General features: G+C 35.4%; 1 protein-coding gene across 2 annotated transcripts in view; it reads right to left on the reverse strand.

Annotated features, from left to right (window-relative positions):
• Positions 1-5,241: 5,241 nt before the first annotated feature.
• LOC127449425 (metabotropic glutamate receptor 4-like) overlaps positions 5,242-22,453 on the reverse strand; it is a 339,323-nt gene continuing 322,111 nt past the window's right edge. For both annotated transcript variants that reach the window (XM_051712836.1, XM_051712837.1), the window contains one exon: positions 5,242-6,530. In XM_051712836.1, the coding sequence (XP_051568796.1) occupies positions 6,481-6,530 (50 nt within the window). In that variant the 3' untranslated portion in view covers positions 5,242-6,480. The remainder of the gene's footprint in view (positions 6,531-22,453) is intronic.

The raw sequence follows: 22,453 nt of genomic DNA on the forward strand, positions 1-22,453 counted from the left end.
CATTGATTATAATGGGATTCTATTGTTTTTGATGCGACACGTAGCTCGCATCCGGTGTAGACAGGGTGTTAGGAATTAATAAGTGGATACTTCTGTCCAAAATTATTGTGTTCAGTGACTGAAGGGGAATTCCCATTGTAGCAACTAGTAAGTTATGGTGTAGCGCATTCCTCAAGAGCTCAATAATGATAAAGCAGAAACGTGACACGGCTAATAGTTGAGCAACATGAGGGTGAGCATTTGACGACAGAATTTTAATTTCGGGTGAACTATCCTTTTAAAAGAGCACGAATGAGTGGCATTTTGGTATTAATGGGGAAACCACTTAAACGTTCAACCTGCAGAGGCAACAGTCTGCTGACATGATACTTAGTACTAAAAGAGCAAATAAAGCATACATTTTCCTGGAGAAATCTCCAAAGAATTCTAGCACCAGCTGCCATTTTGATAGATTGAGGACCGGTGCAAATTGCTTGGCTGACTATAACTTTACACCTCTGTTACAGTAAACAAAGGCGCTTTTCATTAAAGCACATTCCTAATACCGAACACATGCGAATACACGTTTAGATCACCTAATCCGTTATCTTTAAGTGTTTGTGAATCCCTCTTTCAGGCAGAAGGCAGAGTTAATTGTGGAAAAATAGTCTGAGTCAGGGAGTTTAAATGAGTTTAGTGTCTATATAGTTTGATGACAAGCTACAGGGATGTTCTTACAGTATTTACGTAGCTTGCTGAACATATGCCGGAAACGGATATGTGAGACCACATTGTACATGGTAAACAAACACCAATGACTTACCACCATGAGGTGCTGTTTTACTGAAAACAGTAAATTTTCAGTGTTTATTTTCTTTGTTAGGCTCAGTTGTCTCCAAATGGAACTGAATGCATTTGATTTCATATGAAAGCTGAGATGAAATGGGCATACAGACTGGATTAAAACATTTCACCTTGAAAAATCATGCACATTACCTATGATAACCTGACTAAAATGTTAATATCATACTTAATGAGTCAATGAACTCAATATTTAAATGTCTAAAATAATTATTAGGGTAAGTGTTAGTATGGAAAAAAAACTGTCTGTGTTACAAATTACAAAAAAAGTTGCAAATGATTCTGCTATTAAAACAAACAGCAGAAAGATAGCTAAATTATTTTATGACATCTGCTAAATATATATATATATATATATATATATATATATATATATATATATACATATTACATCAATTGTACAGCGGTGTCAAACAGAAAATCTGGGATTCAAAATCGATTTTAAACCTGGAAATAAACTTTTTTTTCTTTTTTTTTTTTTTAACAAGGAAGCGTAGCAATGGAAAATTAATAGCAGTTTTTAACTTTCCACTCAAATAGTTATAATTATAATTTAAAGTGAAAAATGCATTAAATTAGAAAAAAATGCAAAACACATGGTCTCAGATTTTGGACCCTACAGTACATCATGGGTTACAAGAACTGATCTAATATATATATATATATATACAGTTGTGCTCAAAAGTTTGCATACCCTTGGAGAATTGGTAATATGTGTACCATTTTTAAATAAAACATGAGAGAACAGGCAAAACATATTTCTTTTTTTTTTCTTATGGGATTCATATTCAACTGTAGGTTATAACAGAATGGCACAATCATAAAACAAAACATAGCAACAAAGAAAAAAATGAAATGACCCCTGTTCAAAAGTCTGCATACCCTTAGTTTTTAATACTGTGTATTGCCCCTTTTAGCATCAATAAGAGCGTGCAGTCTTTTGTAATAGTTGTCTATGAGGCCCCAAATTCTTGCAGGTGGTATAGCTGCCCATTCGTCTTGGCAAAATGCCTCCAGGTCATGCAAAGTCTTTGGTCATCTTGCATGAACCGCACGTTTGAGATCTCTCCAGAGTTGCTCGATGATATTAAAGAGCACCTATTATGGTTTTTCAAAAATTACCTTTCATATAGTGTGTTATATAGCTGTTTGTGAATGTAAAAAAGTCTGCAAATTTTCAAAAATCAAAGTGCACGAAATATGGAATTATTGACACCCAAAAGAAAGAAACGAGTCGTTAGTAAATCCAGACTTACTTCCTGTACTAACCTACGTAATTTGGTAATAAAAAACCCTACTCTGGTTAGTTTACATGTACAGCCAGTACAGGCTGTTAGCCTCTGCTAACCGGCTAACTCACGTTATTGTCAAACTACATATAAACTTACCACAGAGAAACGTCCTGTTCTCGTCGTGCTTGCGATGGTGGTTTGGGTTGATCTTCCGGTGTATCACTATTGGACTCGGGCTCAAATTGGTAAGGTAAAACAGAAATTTTTTCAGATGGAGCTGAAACTCGGATATGGTAGTGGGCGTTTCCTTTCCGACACATGCTGTAAGCGGTAGACCAATCACAACAGACTGGGACATCTGATCAATCAGAGCAGATTAGGCTCTCTGAAAGGAGGAGTTTAGAATGAATCCTTTAGAATGGATCATTGAAGGAGTTGTTTTTGACACTGGGGAAAAAAAGGTAATGCTGCAATTTACATTATGAGCAAATTAAAGTGTTTTTTTACCTTGGATGCATGTAAATCTATTGTATGAGACCTTTAAAACAAAATTAGGCACGTTTAAAAATCATAATAGGTGCACTTTAAGGTCAGGAGACTGTGATGGCCACTCCAGAACCTTCACCTTTTTCTGCTGTAACCACTGGAGAGTCAACTTGGCCTTGTGCTTAGGGTCATTGTCGTGCTGGAAATCCAAGAGCGTCCCATGCACAGCTTTCGTGCAGAAAAATGCAAATTGTCTGCCAGTATTTTTTGATAACATGCTGCATTCATCTTGCCATTCATTTCCACAAGATTCCCCGTGCCTTTAGAGCTCACACACCCCCAAAACATCAGTGAGCCACCACCATGCTTCACAGTGGGGATGGTATTCTTTTTTACTATAGGCCTTGTTGACCCCTCTCCAAACATAGTGCTTATGGTTGTGACCATAAAGTTCTATTTTGGTCTCGTCACTCCAAATTACAGTGTGCCAGAAGCTGTGAGGCATGCCAAGGTGTTGTCGGGTATATTGTAACCGGGCTTTTTTGTGGCATTGGCGCAGTAAAGGCTTCTTTCTGGCAACTCGACCATGCAGCTCATTTTTGTTCAAGTATCGTCATATTGTGCTCCTTAACCTTTATTAAATTAACCTTTAATTGCCATTTTAAACCTGTGTGTCACCTTGTGTGTCTGTAACAAGGCCAAACATTCAAGGGTATGTAAACTTTTGATCAGGGCCATTTGGGTGATTTCTGTTATCATTATTATTTAAAAAAGGAGCCAAACAACTATGTGATAATAAATGGCTTCATATGATCACTATCCTTAAATAAAAACTGTTTTTTTTTGCATGATCAGTCATATTTTCAAAATCAATGCCAACATTTCACAATTTCTGCCAAGGTATGCAAACTTTTGAGCACAACTGTATATATATATATTATATATATATATATATATATATATATATATATATATATATATATATATATATATTACAAATTAGTATGCTGTTCAAGTTTCTTTGTGATGTGGGATTTGGTAAATTAAGACATATTCTAGCCTATCCGTATATATTTACTCTAATAAACTATTATCAATAATAACCAAAGGTATATCTTGGATGCCCACAGATTACTATGGAATATTTTTTTTTTTAGAATAATTATTCAAATTAATGAATGCCTATTATGCAGATACCACAAGTTACATTTTGTGAATCCCTTGTTATAACAAACTTCTTGAACAAATAAACTGCCATATTATACACCCACAATGTATTGATCTCAGAGTACTTGACCTCCTTTGCACAGTATCGTGATCCACCCTTCAGTGTAAGTTCTGTGTCATCAGTTTCTAAGCACTGTCAGCTTTGACAGAGAGATGGAGTAGCATTCCAAGTCCCTGTTTTATGTCCTGTATTCTAGACAGACCTAAATAAGCCTAACATGGGCCATAGTTTATGTCTGGTAACGATGCCTTTATACATCACAGAGTCAAAGGACTGGCACTTTTCTTTATAGCACCTGTCTTCCACTGTGCTGTTGCAACTGATGGCAGATACATCTCACACATAATAATGGGCTCTCTGAAAGCACATTATGATAGATGGCTCACTTTTATAAAAAATTATATATATCTCCCACAAATGATATTTCTTTTAATTTACACTGTGTGCTTGTGTGGTTGTCTCCTTATCTACAGAACTACATGTCTTTTTGTAGAAAATTCTAACGAGAAAATGCCATTTTCAAATGCACAAAAGAGAATTACTTTTTCATTTACACATGAAAATAGTCCTTTTGTGTTTTTGATGAAAAAATAAATAAATACTGTAGTGTATTACCACATTGTTAAAGTAGTTTTCATGCAGTATTTAATTTTCAAAATGTACAGTCAGCTGGTTTTAAACATTCAAAATGTCCACTTTACGTTGGGGTACTGATCACCCTGTAGGTGTTTATTTTGCGATAACAAACGGCTGACTGTACATTATCCCGCATTATTACATGGCTACTAACCAAATAAATAAATACATGAACATGAAATATTGATTTGCATTGAAATGATGTACATTACTTCACATTATTGGGAATAATTATATAGTACATTATTTATATTATTTATTTACCTATTTATTTTTTTTTTTTTTTTTTTTTTGTAATTTGGCCCTCCATTCTTGCCAAGTGACAAATGAGATTTAGTTAAAATACTGTAAATAATTTCACTGAATGCACAACCTTTGACGTCATCAACAAAAGATATGGAAAACCTTTTTTGTCCCTTTTGAAAGCTTAAAAGCTTATTTTGCTATCCTAATAATTCACAATTTCATATTTAGTTGCAGTCTATAAATTGCATTCAACATTGTTATTTTCCTGCTTTTCGCAACCCAGAAAAAACCTGCGACCCATCTTTGGTTTGCAGCCCACCAGTTGAGAATCACTGTTTGAAGGTAACTACAAATGGAATTTCTCTGTTTTTAAACAGACTGCCTTAGGTTTGTAGTTTTGATTTGAAAGCATTATAAAATAATAATAATTTAAAAAAAAAACTTACACACTTAAAGCTACCTTTTTTCTATATTAAATTTCTTCAATTATATAAAAGTGCATTGCAGAGATATTATTTTTCTCAGAAAACACAAGTTTTGAAAAATTTCTTTATTAGAAATTATTTATGTATAAAAATGAACATGCTTCACATACCTCATATGTCTTATTTTACAAATACTTTGATTCAGGCACTGTTTCTGACTTTTTTTTTTTTTTACTTTTTTTTTAGATTGAAACGCAAACATTAGCAATCAGGAACACACATTAAGTTGCCATTTATCACGGTCAACATAGACATTTTTATTCTGCAGCACAAACAGTGCAAAAACAAACTGAAATCATAAGAACTGAATCCTAATTTCACAAACATCTAAAAGAGACAAACAGCTCGTCTCTCTCTTATCACCTGACATTTCTTGTTATGAAAACTTTATCCCCTCATCTACTCTCTCCAAAGCATCTTGGAACTATAGTATTCAACTGGAGATTGTTGATGCTTAAAATGGTTATAGCTGTATTCTTATATGTGTAACTTACTCGCCAAATGAAACTTGCTCTTTCCGGATCCGGTGGATGTAGATTCCAATACAGTATCTCAAGCCTTCCCGGGGTCTCTTTCTGAGTTGACACTGTGCCATTTCTAAATTGTGATTTTGGATTTTGGCAACGCAGAGGTGACTGTGACAGCAATAGAACAATTCGACAACAGGGCAAATTTGAGTTTCTCAAAAGTGTGTACTTATGCACAAGCAAACATTACTCCAAAGAGTACATTTTTAACAGTTTCACAAGGCCCATGGTGAGGTAACAATACAGCAAAATATTTCAACAGCATTCCAGAAGGGTATTTTTATTTATTTTTTTAAGAAAAGAAAAAAGAAAGAAAAAACAACACAGCACAGGATGTCAAAACCAGCATGCTCAACATCTGTAAACAATGATCACTGTCTTTGCTGTTGCCATCACCAAAGAGAAAACAAAAGAAAAATCTATAAATTATTTTTTTTATCTTTTTTTTTTTTTTTTTTAGCCACCACATAGTGTTAGCATCAATGAAACAGCAGACACTGACATGTGTTCCTTAATTAGTGTGTTTCACTTTAACAATGACATCTGGAGTAGATAGAGCAAGCTGTAATGGAATTGGGTGACAGACCGTCATTTCAACACAACCGTCTCAACTGTCATGGCCTCCCCAGGTGCTCCCTATGTGGCTTTATATAAGCTTCATAAATGGAAACATGTCTGTAGGGTCTTCAAACCATCCGGCCGGTATCTCACTTCCAGCTGGCTAACGTGAGTGATTTATCTTGAAATGCTGTCTTCCAGGGGTCACTTCTGGGATTTGGTAGTGGCCTTTTATCATTTACCTAGATTGCATGGTTGCTGTAGCTGATGTACGTTTGTTTAGGGCTGAGTCCTGGGAGAGATAAGAGAGGATGACAAAAATAGATCATTTGAGTCACATAGCAGTTAACTATGATGCCTGATTTATTATTAGAATCCTTCATCTTGAATTTGTTCACCAGTAATTAATATTCTGTCATCTATTCAATTTCATTTTGTTTAAAATCCATATGACTTTCGTTCTTCCGTAGAACACAAAAGGATTTATTCAACAGAATGCAGAAGCTGCTCTTTTCCATTCAATGAAATTCAAAGGTGACGGCTGTACAGTAAAGCAAGGTTTTAAAGCAAGATTTTCAGTTGTATGGACTGCTTTTCTGACCTTTTTTTGAGCTTAATAGCCACAGTCCTAATTCACTTTCACTGTATGGAAAAGAGCACCTACAGCATCACATTCTGCATAATATCCCCTTTTGTGTTACATGGAAGAAAGAGTCATTTGATTTTGAAAAGTGAACAGATGATAAGTATATATATATATACACTATATTGCCAAAAGTATTCGCTCACCCATCCAAATAATTGAATTCAGGTGTTCCAATCACTTCCATGGCCACAGGTGTATAAAATGAAGCACCTAGGCATGCATACTGCTTCTACAAACATTTGTGAAAGAATGGGCCGCTCTCAGGAGCTCAGTGAATTCCAGCGTGGTACTGTGATAGGATGCCACCTGTGCAACAAGTCCAGTCGTGAAATTTCCTCGCTACTAAATATTCCACAGTCAACTGTCAGTGGTACTATAACAAAGTGGAAGCGATTGGGAATGACAGCAACTCAGCCACGAAGTGGTAGGCCACATAAAATGACAGAGCGGGGTCAGCGGATGCTGAGGCGCATAGTGCGCAGAGGTCGCCAACTTTCTGCAGAGTCAATCGCTACAGACCTCCAAAGTTCATGTGGCCTTCAGATTAGCTCAAGAACAGTGCATAGAGAGCTTCATGGAATGGGTTTCCATGGCCGAGCAGCTGCATCCAAACCATACATCACCAAGTGCAATGCAAAGCGTCGGATGCAGTGGTGTAAAGCACGCCGCCACTGGACTCTAGAGCAGTAGAGACGCGTTCTCTGGAGTGATGAATCACGCTTCTCCATCTGGCAATCTGATGGATGAGTCTGGGTTTGGCGGTTGCCAGGAGAACGGTACTTGTCTGACTGCATTGTGCCAACTGTGAAGTTTGTTGGAGGGGGGATTATGGTGTGGGGTTGTTTTTCAGGAGCTGGGCTTGGCCCCTTAGTTCCAGTGAAAGGAACTCTGAATGCTTCAGCATACCAAGAGATTTTGGACAATTCCATGCTCCCAACTTTGTGGGAACAGTTTGGGGATGGCCCTTTCCTGTTCCAACATGACTGCACACCAGTGCACAAAGCAAGGTCCATAAAGACATGGATGAGCGAGTTTGGTGTGGAAGAACTTGACTGGCCTGCACAGAGTCCTGACCTCAACCCGATAGAGCACCTTTGGGATGAATTAGAGTGAAGACTGCGAGCCAGGCCTTCTCGTTCCAACATCAGTGTCTGACCTCACAAATGCGCTTCTGGAAGAATGGTCAAAAATTCCCATAAACACACTCCTAAACCTTGTGGAAAGCCTTCCCAGAAGAGTTGAAGCTGTTATAGCTGCAAAGGGTGGGCCGACGTCATATTAAACCCTATGGATTAAGAATGGGATGTCACTTAAGTTCATATGCATCTAAAGGCAGATGAGCGAATACTTTTGGCAATATAGTGTATATATATTGGGTGAATTACACCTCTAAAGACCCCATTAAATGCCTTGACAACCTCTGTATTCTGAGAAAGACTTACATTTAAATGTGCACATCTGCTAAAATTTTACTTTGATGACTTTAACCCTCAGGGGTCGACGGACGCACCGGCACGTCCTGCTGGATTTTTTCCTCATAACAGCGGAAACAACTTAAAATACTCCATCATTTTGGGCATACAGATAAGTGTAAGACATCATTAGAAACTATAAAGGGTCTACTTTTATTTGTGTACACTCACAATAACAACAAAACCTTGTGCTTTTGTAAAATAAAGAAAATAAACAGTGTGCGCTTTCATCCGTCTCTGTCTCCGCGAGCATCTTCCTGAAACACGTCACAAAAATGAACTGAAACTCAGCGAATACTTATCAGACAAACATGAAATATATGCCTAAAGAAAGCTTAAAATGTCTACTTTTAAATAAAACAACTGTGTGAAACTAAAGAGATGTAAATTTTCTCCTGGCTCCACTAATTATTGCTAATGTGATCACACCCACGCGCAGAGCACGCTATTCATACAGTAATGTGCTGAGGCGATCTATGCAAATGGTAAATGCCCCCAACAATGCCTTAAAAAGCATCAAGTTCATCATCAGCTTTCCAGCGTGTTTGGAAGATGGCAAGCTACACAGGTGAGGAAGCTCTTCAGATGGCCCTGTATAATGACGAAGAGTTCACATTTTCCTCAGAAGAGCGGGACTCCGATGAATGTTTGCATTTTGAAGAGCGACTTGATCCAGCCGAGGATACAATTTCAGATGAGTAAGTCATTTAGTTTTACGTACATTAGTTGACATGCTATTTTATATAAACATGTACATATTTTACTAGTTGGACTATTTCCAGACTTGCCAGCCAGTATTCAGAGTATTGAAATTTGAAATATGTCCTAATAGGCAAGTTTTAGTTACATTTAAATGTTGTTTCAGCTAAAGCAGGTATTTAAATTGTATGCTGTATGATATAAATATGATATGTAATATGATATAAAAGCAGCACATTCTTGAGCAGCAAATCAGCATATTAGAATGATTTCTGAAGGATCATGTGACACTGAAGACTGCTTTAATGATGCTGAAAATTCAGCTTTGATCACAGGAATAAACTGCATTTTGCAATATATTCAAATAGAAAACAGTTATTTTAAATTGTAAAAATATTTCACATTATCACTGTTTTTGCTGTATTTTGGATCAAATAAATGCAGCCTTGGTGAGCAGAAGAGACTTCTTTTAAAAACATTAAAAAATCTTACTGATCTAAAACTTTTAAAAGGTAGTGTAGGTCTAAAGTTTATAAGTAAAGTCTTTATGTAAAGAAAATGTATAGACAGATTACTTCTTTTAACTTAAACTTGATTTTGTGAATAAGCTACAAAAAATACATTCAATCATTAAGTCTTCTCACATTCATTCTCTCTCAGGGAAGTGGTCTTTGTCTCCTCAGGTGTGAATCACATCAATATTCATGATCATCTACGCCTCCTCACATATGGCCTTTCTAACACTAAAAGTGTCTTACAAAAGTTAAATGACTATATTGTTTTGTATGAATGAGTGATAAGGATGGTTTTCACATCATTTTGTAGCAAAAACTCTAGGCTACACGATCCAGTTCTCAAAAGTTTTGTGAACAAATGTTTATTATGTGTTATATGGCCTTATTTCAGTGACTTAAAATTTGTGTTTTTTCAAAAACCACACATAAACATTATTTTCTAAAAAATACAAACATGTACATACATGTTGCTCATATATTATTGTAGCCCAGTTTGTGCTAAATACAGTGTTATCAGACTTTAACCATTAATATGTTTTTAAGCAACTGAAAAAAGCACAAATGTCAAGGCATGTCAAAACTTCTCCAGGACCCAAAACACCCTCAGACCCCAGAGGGTTAAGGAGTAGACTAGCATGTTGATGTGGCCTTACATCTAACAGACGTGCACTAAAAGCAATAAAACTCTGATTTGATTTCATGGTGTCTTTAGTAAGAGGTTTTTGGGAGGTTATTTAGCCTGTGAGGTTATTTAGTAAGATATGTGCTCAAAGCCATTGTAAAATTTAATACAGTTCCACATGATATCAAAGGCAAAGCAGTTCAACGCAGTAGCTAACTGACATATTATTTATTTATTTTTCTGTCAGTGGCATAATATGCCAGTTGAAACACCTGCTTTGATATCACTATTAATTTGCCAGAAGTCAAGTAAGCTTCTTGCATTGCACTACTCATCTGGTTTAATATCAGTCGGTCTTTCAGATGTCAAAGTACGGCTTATGAGACAGTCCTTCAGTGTTGTCACCCCTGTTGCACATAGAATGACAGCTGAATATCTTCTAAACCATGCTAGTCAGTTATCTGAAAACAGTGAAGTGTGCAAATGAGATAATCTCTGTTATGTAGTTGCCTTAATGACACACCACTCTACTGTTAAATTATTACATTCAGTCACAAACCTGTGATCAGTGCAACAGTTGCATGAATGGTGATAATTCTGAAACTTTAATCCTTTTAATGGTATCCACTAAACAATGAGCCATGCTTAATATTTGTGTCTTTAGGAATTAGTTTATGAAATGTCGCAAATTCTCAACACAGTCTTTTATACCTAATATTATACCCAATTAATATTATCTAATTGATATGAAGCATTCATAGTTTCACCATTAAAGTTAATTGGAACATGATTCAGCAAACAATACTAAAAGTCTTTCCTCATCTTCATTGTTTAGTTGATGCAGTTTGTGCCTCACAATGAAAATAAAATTTGTATTACAGGAAACATAACTCAAGATTCCTATTTTGCATTCTGAATGCTGTAAAGAGAGGTGTTCTTGCAGTATGCAACTGTTTTATTCACTACAAGATTTGATGTATTGTACTGTGCATATCAATCAATGTTGCCTCTAATACCAAATCCAAAGGTTCTCAGGAACCTTGAATTTAAAATCCTTTCTTTTCCCCCCAAATGGTGTCTTCGAAATAAATATAAGAACGTGATGTATTAGGCCTGTTGTTAATATCAAGATTCTGTTCTGCTGAGCAGTGTATTTTCTGTTAAGGCATTGTATTCATATAATATTTTCGTCTTTGGTCACATCATGCTCAAGTATCTCATCCTTGAGGCTATTCTTCATATTCACAACCTGATTAAAGATCCCTTAACTGTAAGGCTACATTTTTCATCCAGAAAATGTGGAAGCCATTTTAATGATTCACAGGTACTTGCCAATTGTGAGGTAACTGTGTCCTTGTCAAAGCAATGGAATGGAATGCAGGGATGGAACATTTATGCAAAACGCATATTTCAGCATTTTACCTCTGATTAGAAATTCCTACCATAAAATAATTGCATCTTAATATAAATATTTAGTGTATTTTATATTAATATTTTTTAAGATGTAGGATTTAAGATGTCATGCAAGGCTATAATGGCACCAATAGTCCTTTAATCTAATAGTATAAGGTAGTTAAAATTGACACAATTCTTCTCTTAATGGTAGTCAGGTACATTTTCGTCCTTCAAATGTTAAAGTGATAGTTCACCCAAAAATTACCATTCTCTCATAATTTACTCATCCTTATCATCCCAGATGTGTATGACTTTATTTCTTCAGCAGAACACAAATGAAGATTTTTGGAAGAATATCTCAGCTCTGTAGGTTCATGCAATACAAGTGAATGGTAATCAGACTTTTGTAGCCCCGAAAATCACATAAAGGAAACATAGAAGTAATTAATTTGACTCCAGTGGTTAAATCCATACCTTCAGAAGCAATATAATAGGTGTGGGTGAGAAACAGATCAAAATTAAATTTTTGGAGTCATGTGGATTACTTCAATGTTTGCTTTATGGGATTTTTGGAGCTACAACGATTTGATAACCATTCATTTGCATTGTATGGACCTGCAGAGCTGAGATATGTTTTCTAAAAAAAATCTTTGTTTGTGTTCTGCTAAGGAAAGAAAGTCATACACATCTGGGATGGCATGAGGGTGAGTAAATGATGAGAGAATTGTAATTTTTGGTTGAACTACCCCTTTATATGAGCCAAGAGTTGGAAATATAATGTTCGTGATTTCAAACTACAACTGTCAAAATATTCAAATATAAATACACCTTTAAGCTTTTAGCAATAATTCAACAGACATGATTTAGGGTTTTTACAAACTGCCTAAACCAAGACCAAGATTTCTGACTGGAACTCGTCTTAGAGCTTTCAAGCAACATCCATCAAACTAAAATTAAAAACTAAAAACTATAGATTTACACTGATGGAATGTTGAAATGAGCCAATAGAATGTTCTAGATTTTAAACTCCTATCAAATTTCAACTGTCAACATGTTTAAAATGTAAAAACACACCTTTGTTTTTGTTTTTTGTTTTGTTTTTGTTTGTTTTTTAAAGCTGTCTCTTCCATCATACACTAACACTGTGTGGGGTTGGCGAAGCAAAATCCGATTTAATGTCACAATCGAGTTGAATTTTGGGACATGGAGCTGCATGAGGCATACATATGACTAGGCTTGCAAGTATCTGTTTCATATAAACTTTGTTATATATTTTAATCATAAAAGCATCTGCAAAAAGTCTAATTGAACAGATTTGTAAATCTACAATAAAAGGTTAATAAAAGGTTAACAGAACTACAGTCATTGTGTAGGCTCCAATTGCATATGTAGGTTTATATAATTATTCGGCTACCATGAAAATCTATGAGGGTGCACTTTTTCCATTGAACTGTGATACACAGAGCTGCTTTCAGCCCGAACTGACCTTTACACAATGACCTTGCACAGAAATAGTCAAGTATCATTAAAAATGTACATGTCATTAAAATATAGCCTAAAGAAATATGCTGCATACATTACCTAATCCTAAGAAACACTTAAACCTGAAGTCTTACCAAATTATAATTGTTAGCTATTACAAAATTAGTAATACTTTACTCAATAAAACAACATATTGCAAAACAGAAATACAATTAAAGGAATGTTCAGGGTTCAATACAAGTTAAGGTAAATCGACAGCATTTGTGGCATAATATTGATTACCATAAAAATCTATTTTGACTCATCCCTCCTTTTCTTTAAAAAAAAGCTAAAATCTGGGTTACAGTGAGGCACTTACAATGGAAGTGAATGTGGCCAATCCACAAACTATAAAATATTCATTGTTTCAAAACTATAGCCACAAGAAAGGATATGTGTGTAAACATGTTTTTAGTGTGATAAAATCACTTACTAACCTTTTCAGTGTAAAGTTATAGCCAATTTTACAACTTTGTTACCATGACGATGTAATGTCAACAAACCCTAAAATGACTGTAAAAATGACAATTTACACAAGTTTTTACGAAAGAATTAATGTAAGTGCTTTCATAAAATTATAAGGTTCACATTTCTGTGTTTTCCACATTCACTTTCATTGTCCCCATTCACTTCCATTGTAAGTGCCTCACTCTAACACTTTTTTAAGAAGAGTAGGGACGAGTCGAAATACATTTTTCTGGTAATCAACATTATGCGACAAATGCTGTCAATTGAGCTTAACTTGTATTGAACCCAGAACATTCCTTTAAGTCGTTTTTTCATTGTGACCTCAACAACAATTAAAATTAATAACGAATTCAACAAAATTCTTTATTTTTTTTATTTTTTTTTTATCCTATAATAAAACAGACAATATGTCAGTAAGGTTATACTTTCAATTGGATAACGGTCTCACAAAGTCCAACTTTTCAATTGCAATGTAACTATGTCCTGCCAGCGCAAGACACTGTGAACGATCATCTCTCAAATCAACATATCATTTTTCTGATGTAAACCAGACTCATACTGTTATTGATCATATTTACAACTCACCCAAGAGCAAACCGCTTCTCCTTACAGGCTCCATTAGGAATTAAGCTTAAAATAATGTTGCTATGAGCTTGATCAACTGACCTAGATATTGATCCTTATTTTCTTTGGCAAGGTTGTAACACACTGTTACTGGCAACATCACATTATCCTCTGTGATCTTGTTTGCATGCATCACCAGACTCAACATATGCAAAACCTGAATTGCAAGATGATTTGCAAAGGACAGCAGTACTTCAGAACCATCGCTGTACAAATTACTGTTGCCCTGATAATGTGCAAACACATCTTTAAACTTGAGAGGATAGTACTACTTTTACAAAACATTGTAAAAGACATAGAGCATAAATTGCACATTAACAGTTTGAAACTAAGTAGCACCATTTGAATGTTTGATATCAGATCTATAGCACAATGTATAAAGCCCCCCTGGCTTCAGGCATGTTAATATTGATATCAAAGGAGGTGTTGATGCATTGCAATTAGCAGTTTGATTTAGAATTGAATGAATCTGGTTCCAATACTGATTCCATGTAACAATTCTGTTTGCTTAAATCTGCCATATATACTTAGTACTGACTTTTGAAGATATACTAATGGATGGAATTTAACTCTGGCTGTGGTTGTTATGTACAGTTGCAATCAAAATTATTCAACCCCCCCTGACCAGCAATACATTCTGGTGATGTGAATTAAAACACATCAACTAAAACCTCAGTAAACAGTCAAAGTAAGTTTTTAATACAAATTTGAGTGATTTTGAAAACAAAGAGTTCAGTTTACCCAAATTTTAAAAGAAAAAATAACTAATTCTCTCCACAAATGTCATGTCAAAAATATTCAACCCCCAAATTTGTGGAGCATCCTTTATCCTTAATAACAGCAAATAAATGTTTCAGGCTTCGGACACCTCTCTAGTAGAATTTTTACACATTTCTCATGAGCAAAAGCTTCCAGCTCATTGACATTCTTTGGTTTCTGTGCTGCCACTGCTTCCTTGAAATCCCAACAAAGGTTTGCAATGGGATTTTAATGATGGACTGAAAGGGCCATTTAAGGACATTCCACGGCCTATCCCTGAACCAGATTTTGGAAAACTTGGATGTATCCTTTGTGTTACTGTCTTGCTGGAAAGTCCAGTGATCACCAAGCTTCAATTTACACACTGAAGGCATCACATTTTTCATGCCAAAATGGCTTGATACCTGAAAGAATCCATTGTGTCAGTCACATAGTCAGGACAGCCCTTTCCTGCAGCTGCAAAACACCCCCATAACAGGACTGACCCACCTCCATGCTTGACTGTGGGGATGGTGTCGTTCTTGTCATCACCAAAATCAAACAAAGGGAGTCCAAAACAGACTACAAATCCATGAAGCCTTGCTCACTAAAGGATCGAACTCTCAACTGCTATTGGATGAGGCACACAACAGAACGTCACCTCAAACCATGACATCATCAGGAGTTGAAATACCTCTGAAATGCTTTCGTGAGTTGCTTCCAGCGACTTTGTTTGCAGCGTGTGGACGCAGCTCTTCGCTGCTCTCTTGTGCAACCTCTTGGCACAAGGAAGTAACGTCTGACTTGAAACTGTGGCCATACAATCTCCATCTCGCTGGACAAGTTGAGATTACTCTGTGTTCAACCGAACACTCTAACGGATCCGAATGAGACCGCCGAGCAATTCGCATCTTCATCCATTTGCCTACAGAAGTGAAGAGATTAAAGATTTCTCTTCCATCTTCAATCAAGTCAACATTTCTGAGTTCTCTGCCAGCCCGCCGAGAATCAACAGCCGTACCGCCCGCCGACAGAGCGAGGAAACGGCCTCCTGTCATCACCCGAGCCTCAAGGAACCAGGTCAGAGTTAAAGGACGGAGGAAAACACATTCTACCTGTGTCCTCATGCGATTCAAGTAAGAGGTTTACGTCTGGGCAGAGATAGAATATTATAGTGTGTTATTCTTGTGTTTCAAGGTTTTTGCTTGTACAATTTACGGACCGCCATGTCCGCTCATTATTAATACTCAGGGTATTAATTATCACAAATTTGTTTTGCTGTATTCAGCAATTTGCTGTGGTCCAACCAAATTGGATTGTTGTGCAATTTCGCCATCGCGGGTGAGACAGAAACTGAGTTCATCCATTAGAGTCAAATAACGCGGGACTTTTACGAGCCATCCACTGGGTCTCTGAGTGATAAACTGACAGCTGTTTTCTCTCCCACTATCGCGAAATCGGCTTTAGGGCCGTCACTTCTCTCTCTCTCGTACTAACCACACACCCACACCCACACACCTTATGTGTTATAGGATTATTTTATTTCCATATCTAATCATATCACTGTTTAGTTTGTAGTTGTAAGTTGGAAGTTTATTGACTGCATTGTATTAATTATTAATTGATATTACTGCATTAATAAACTTTGTTTATATTACAAAGAGAAGTGTTTTGGTTTGTTTTGCATACGCCTGTGTCATGCTGACGGGATGTCAGTGCTCGGATTCAAACCTTCATTCATTGTTTTTTTCCCGGAAAATCGATATTCTTCGGATGTCGATTTTCCTAAGAAAACAATCTAATATTGAGACTGTTTTACAATTTGGTTATTAGTCCCTGATTTCAGGGTGGTGCCCCATCAATGTTAATCCTTATTAATATTCTATTGATTTTTGATAATTGATAATTATCTTTGATGATTGAATTTGAATGATCAATAAGCTAGTGTTAATTTTAATTAATGTTTCATCGATGTTAACAATTAACGATTATCTTTGATAATTGTTGATTTAAAGGATTTAAAAAAGCTAACATTGATTCTCATCAATGTTCTATTGATTTTAATAATTAATAATTATCTTTGATAATTATTAATTATTGCTAATAACCAAACTTGCTCCTAAACGTAGCACACTACATTTACTGGAACCCCATATGAGGTTTTAATGAGTTAGATTCAATTAATTAATTTAAATGTTAATTAATAACTAAAGAAATAATTATTAATTATTTCTGATAGTAACACTGATCTAAACAACCAGTAAAGCCCTACACAAGTCAACATTTCCCTTGGTGAAGTTTTGCATTCTTCCACACCCCAAGAAGGTTGTTGTTGTACCATATTTAAAAAATGTCTGAATGGTGCTGCCAACTTTGTTTATTGGAAATTGAAGTACCTTGGAAATGTACTTTTAGCCATGACCTTTCTTGTGTAATGAAATAATCTCCTCTGTTAGCTTTTGAGACAGCTTATTTTTAATTGCATTTTTTGCATAAAAATACATTTTTGCTTACAACGCTAAAATTACATTTTAAAACTTAAATAAGTGCCATTGCAGATTGATGACTTCATTTTGTTTTAAAACAATTACTTGTGTAGCTTTACATATTTAAGAAACAGCAACATGCAATAGGGGTTGAATAATTATGACATGGCTGTATTTAAAACAAATCCTGCTATTTACAAATATTAGGTTATATATTCACACAATGACTTTGAATGTGTCACTCAACTGATATAGATGTAAAGTTTAAAAATTCTGGGTCATCAGAAAAGCTTACCTTTGTAAATCCTTAGTGTCTTGGGGCAGCTGAATAATTTCGATTGCAACTGTAAATATATGCGAGAACACTGTCTGAATAGCTACATCAAATGTGTCTAGTACTCTTCTTGATTAGTTACCTTTGGTGCTACCAGTGGTGAGATGAAAAGAAGTGTGAGATCATGTGCTTCAGAGACACATGCTAGTCTACAACGTCACTGACTGTGAACACTTACTAGTACTCCTGTCAGCTAGAAACTGTGAAAAAGTAATGGATGGGAAATGTGCCTACATGTATATTTCAAGAGGCTGCCTTTGCTTATAAACAGGATGATCTCATTAGTATTCATAGATATTTGTATGTAACATTTACACAACAATTATGTTTGGATAGACATGCACAATATCAATGTATTCACAGCAGGTGTACACATATTTACAAATCCTCAGACGGCTGGTCGGAAGAAAAATTCATGGAAGTTTTATGAAGATACTGTAGCAGGTGAACGAGTTCAATACTTAGACAATACTTCAGCAGAGAGTGATGTGAGAGTGAAGAAATATCGTCCAAAAAAGAACTTTTTAATGGCATATTTATGTATAAATGACATGCAGCTGATACTAATAAAAGTAAAACAATTTCAACTCTTTAAATGGCTCAGTGTAATTATCATCAAACCTCAAAAAGTATGGCAAATAAGCAAAACACTGTTCCCTTGCTTATGTGTGTGTTCTAATAACTGTTCCGAAACTTTAGATTTCTTTGAACCCCAAGGATTCTTAACATTTTTACGTCTCAAAAGTTGTTCAGACTAGAAGTAGACCGATATATCGGTTTGACCGATTAATCGGTGCCGATAGTTGCTTTTTGCCAATAGGAACTATCGCTTATCTGTAAAAATCTATGCCGAAGATTGCCGATATATATATTTTTGTATTATTCCTCCAAGTTCCTTATGATGCAGTACTAGAGGATACTACAGTTTAAACGGCTTGGTTCTGCCGTATAACAGCGGCTTCTAGAGGTGAAATAAATACATTCACTGACACCTCGTGGGGATTTGCTGTAAATCTTTTCATCATTGACAATATTCATCCATTTTTATCATCACTTCATATACATACCACATTTATTTATTTATTTTTTATTATTTATTTGTCAGCTTACTTTTGTTTTAATCATGCAAAGAAACTGCCTGTGTTCAAAGACTGTGTTATGATTCGTCAAAAATACTCATGCTAATGTAGCCCTGACTCTAAAATCTCATTCTCAAAAGCCCGTATTTCCACTGCAGTGAATTCAAACTGTGCTATAGAGAGCTGATAAATATGTACAGGACAAAACAAGGCACTGAGCACACAATATTCACACTGGTGATGTGCTGCTGTGGCCATAAAAGCAGCAGTAAATATTTGCTGAAAATATTCTGTGCTAACTAGTCAAGCTTAATTAGGCAAATTTTCATTTATGTAGCAACCGTGATTAAACAAATTCAATTCTGTTGTCAAAACATTTCTCTGGACTTCTGCCTTAATTCTGAACTATTTGTTACTAAGATCCACAACATGATTTCCCGGGTATGACTTCATTGAAATGATTGCGAAATACAATTGAATGAAAACAACATGCATGTGCTGTTTCGTGAATGCAAAATGCGACGCAATGAACAGCTAATTTGTGCCTTCCTAGTCTAACACAATACTTTGAACGATCTGCTTAACAGGTTATTTTATTCTATAACTAGCCCATTAGTAAGTCAAATTACAGAAAACTGTATTTATATCTTCAGGCATGTTATGATGAAATCACATCACTACAAATTTCAGTTGCTTTGTCTGCATCTTTATCCTTGCTAAAGGATCCTTGCTAGTATGCAGGATAAGAATTAGTGCTTCCCAGATAATACTACTTTGAAAATCCACTGGAAATAGTATACCATTTATGCAACTTTAGCATACTGTTTTCAAAGTATGGAGTTTGGGGCTACACTACCGGTCAAAAGTTTTGAAACACTTACTCATTCTTTATTATAATGTTTTTTCACATTTTAGAATAACAGTAAAGTCATCAAAACTATGGAATAACATAAATAGAACTATGGGAATTATGTTGTGACTAAACAAAATCCAAAATAAATCAAAACTGTGTTATATTTTAGCATCTTCAAAGTAGTCACCCTTTGTCTAGAATTTGCAGACATGTACTCTTGACATTTTCTCAACCAACTTCTTGAGGTATCACCCTGGGGTGCTTTTTAAACAGTATTAAAGGAGTTCCCATCTATGTTGGGCACTTATTGGCTGCTTTTCTTTATTATTTGGTCCAAGTCATCAATTTCAAAAACTTTATTTTTTTTTAATTTTTTTTTTATTACATTTTAGTTTTGTTATGAAATAAATTAATATGGTGGCACAATTATATTTTTGTCCACAAAACTAATTTCAAACATTTAAGCATACGCCTTCAGATCAAAAGATTTTTAAGATCATGAGAAACATTTCAGTCAAGTGTTTCAAAACTTTTGACAGGTAGTGTATGTTCAGAATAGCTTACACAGTATGATAATTTTCTATAGGCCTATGCATAGAATACCTGAATGACCTATGGTACTACAGTACATTTGACAAAATGTGCAGTATACAACACACTGCCTGGAATATGACATCCAACAATGCGATGTGTTTGAATTGAACTTGAGTTTGGAATGGCATTCTACCATCCTACATTTTCTATTGTTTCCATATACTGTATAAACACAAAAATGTAATTAAAAAGTGGAAAATAATAGTTTGTAATTCCAAGATGATAGCTGGACACCACTCACATGCTCTCACATGATGAATGTAGCATACTACTGTTTGAAAAGAATAATAATAATAATTTGTGGAATAATTCCAACTATTTCACTTACCATTTAAAAAAGCAGGCAGACAATGCATTTTACAATGTATTCTATGCAGTATTCAGTAAGTAGTAAGCTAGTATTCCATTCTAAACAAAGCCTGTGTAAAACAGGGTTACTGTCTACTGCATAAGTATGTACTTCTCAATAGCTAGTGATATGCTAATTGGGATGCACCCTTTCGCTTATCATTCAAGAGTGTGTGTGCTTTAGAATGTACGTTATTTCTGCTGAGGCAGCAGACCTTTATTTACGGCTGTTTTACAAAGATTGTTTTCAGCTGCTGTTTTTTACTGATATTCATATCAGCAGGAGAACGCTTTCTCTAAGGACTTTTCTACCAATTTAACCGATCTGCATCTTGATAATTTGAAAAGCACATTGCGTCGTCCACATCTGTTGCCAATCTGTTAGATTCCGGCATCATGAAAATCAACATAATAAACTTTTAGAAGGTGAGGCTGATGATTAGGGGTTGTTTTGTTATGATGATGATGACAATGAGGCCATTAAATGTTTTTATTGCGTTCAACAGTAAAGTAAAAAGCCATTTGAAACATCTGTATTTAGACCAATAAACCATTAACAACCAGTTATCACTGGTTCTCATTCCTGATTGAATGACTTATGAGACGGTTCTATTTATTGAATCATTTATTTTGTCATTTCCGACCAAAATGAACCAAGAATTGTTGCTGTGTCATGTGTACCTAGGGCTTGTGAGACTTAAATCAGTAAAATTACTGTTTAGTTGTTAATATGACAATGTGTAGTGAAAGATACATGTTATAATTTTTGTTGAAGTCGTGTTTTATGATAATAAATTAATTGTTAACATTTTTGGAATATATATATATATATATATATATATATATATATATATATATATATATATATATATATATATATATATATATATACAGTGCCTTGCAAAAGTATTCAGACCCCTTACCAGTTCTCTCATATTACCGAATTACAAATGGTATACTGAAATTTCATTCTGATTGATATTTTATTTTAAAACACTGAAACTCAAAATCTATTATTGTAAGATGACATTGTTTTTTTGTCGGGAAATATTTTTATGAAAAATAAAAAACTGAAATATCTTGCTGCTTTAAGTATTTTGGGGTACATATATACCAGCTTTGCACACAGTGACGAAGTGATTTTGGCCCATTCTTCTTGCCAGATTTGCTCCAGGTTGTTCTGGTTGGTTGTGTGATGCTTGTGGACGGCAATTTTCAAATAGTGCCACAGATTCTCAATAGGATTGAGATCTGGACTTTGACTGGGCCACTGTAGGACATTTATCTTTTTGTTCTTGAGCGACTTCAATGTTGTTTTGGCCTTGTGCTTGGGATCATTGTCATGCTGAAAGGTGAATTTCCTCCCAAGCTTCAGTTTTTTAGCGGATTTTCCCTATATATTGCTCCTTCCATTCTTCCTTCAATTCTAACAAGATGCCCAGTCCCTGCTGATGAGAAGCATCCCCACAGCATGATACTGCCACCACCATAGTTCACTGTTGGGATGGTGTGTATTGAGGCATAGGAAGTGTTAGGTTTGCACCACACAAAGTGCTTTGAGTTTTGGCCAAAAAGCTCTAACTTTATCTCATCTGACCACAAAACCTTCTCCCACATCGTAGCTGGGTCACTCACATGCTTTCTGGCAAACTCCAGATGTGCTTTCAGATGGTACTTTTTGAGTAACGGCTTCTTTCTTGCCACCCTCCCATACAGGCCAGCGTTATGCAGTGCTCATGATATGATTGACTGGTGCACCATTACTCCCCTTCCAGCCACTGAACTCTGTAGCTCCTTCAAAGTGATTGTTGGCCTCTCTGT

The sequence above is a fragment of the Myxocyprinus asiaticus genome, chromosome 12, assembly GCF_019703515.2.
Source record: "Myxocyprinus asiaticus isolate MX2 ecotype Aquarium Trade chromosome 12, UBuf_Myxa_2, whole genome shotgun sequence".
Classification (NCBI taxonomy): domain Eukaryota; kingdom Metazoa; phylum Chordata; class Actinopteri; order Cypriniformes; family Catostomidae; genus Myxocyprinus; species Myxocyprinus asiaticus.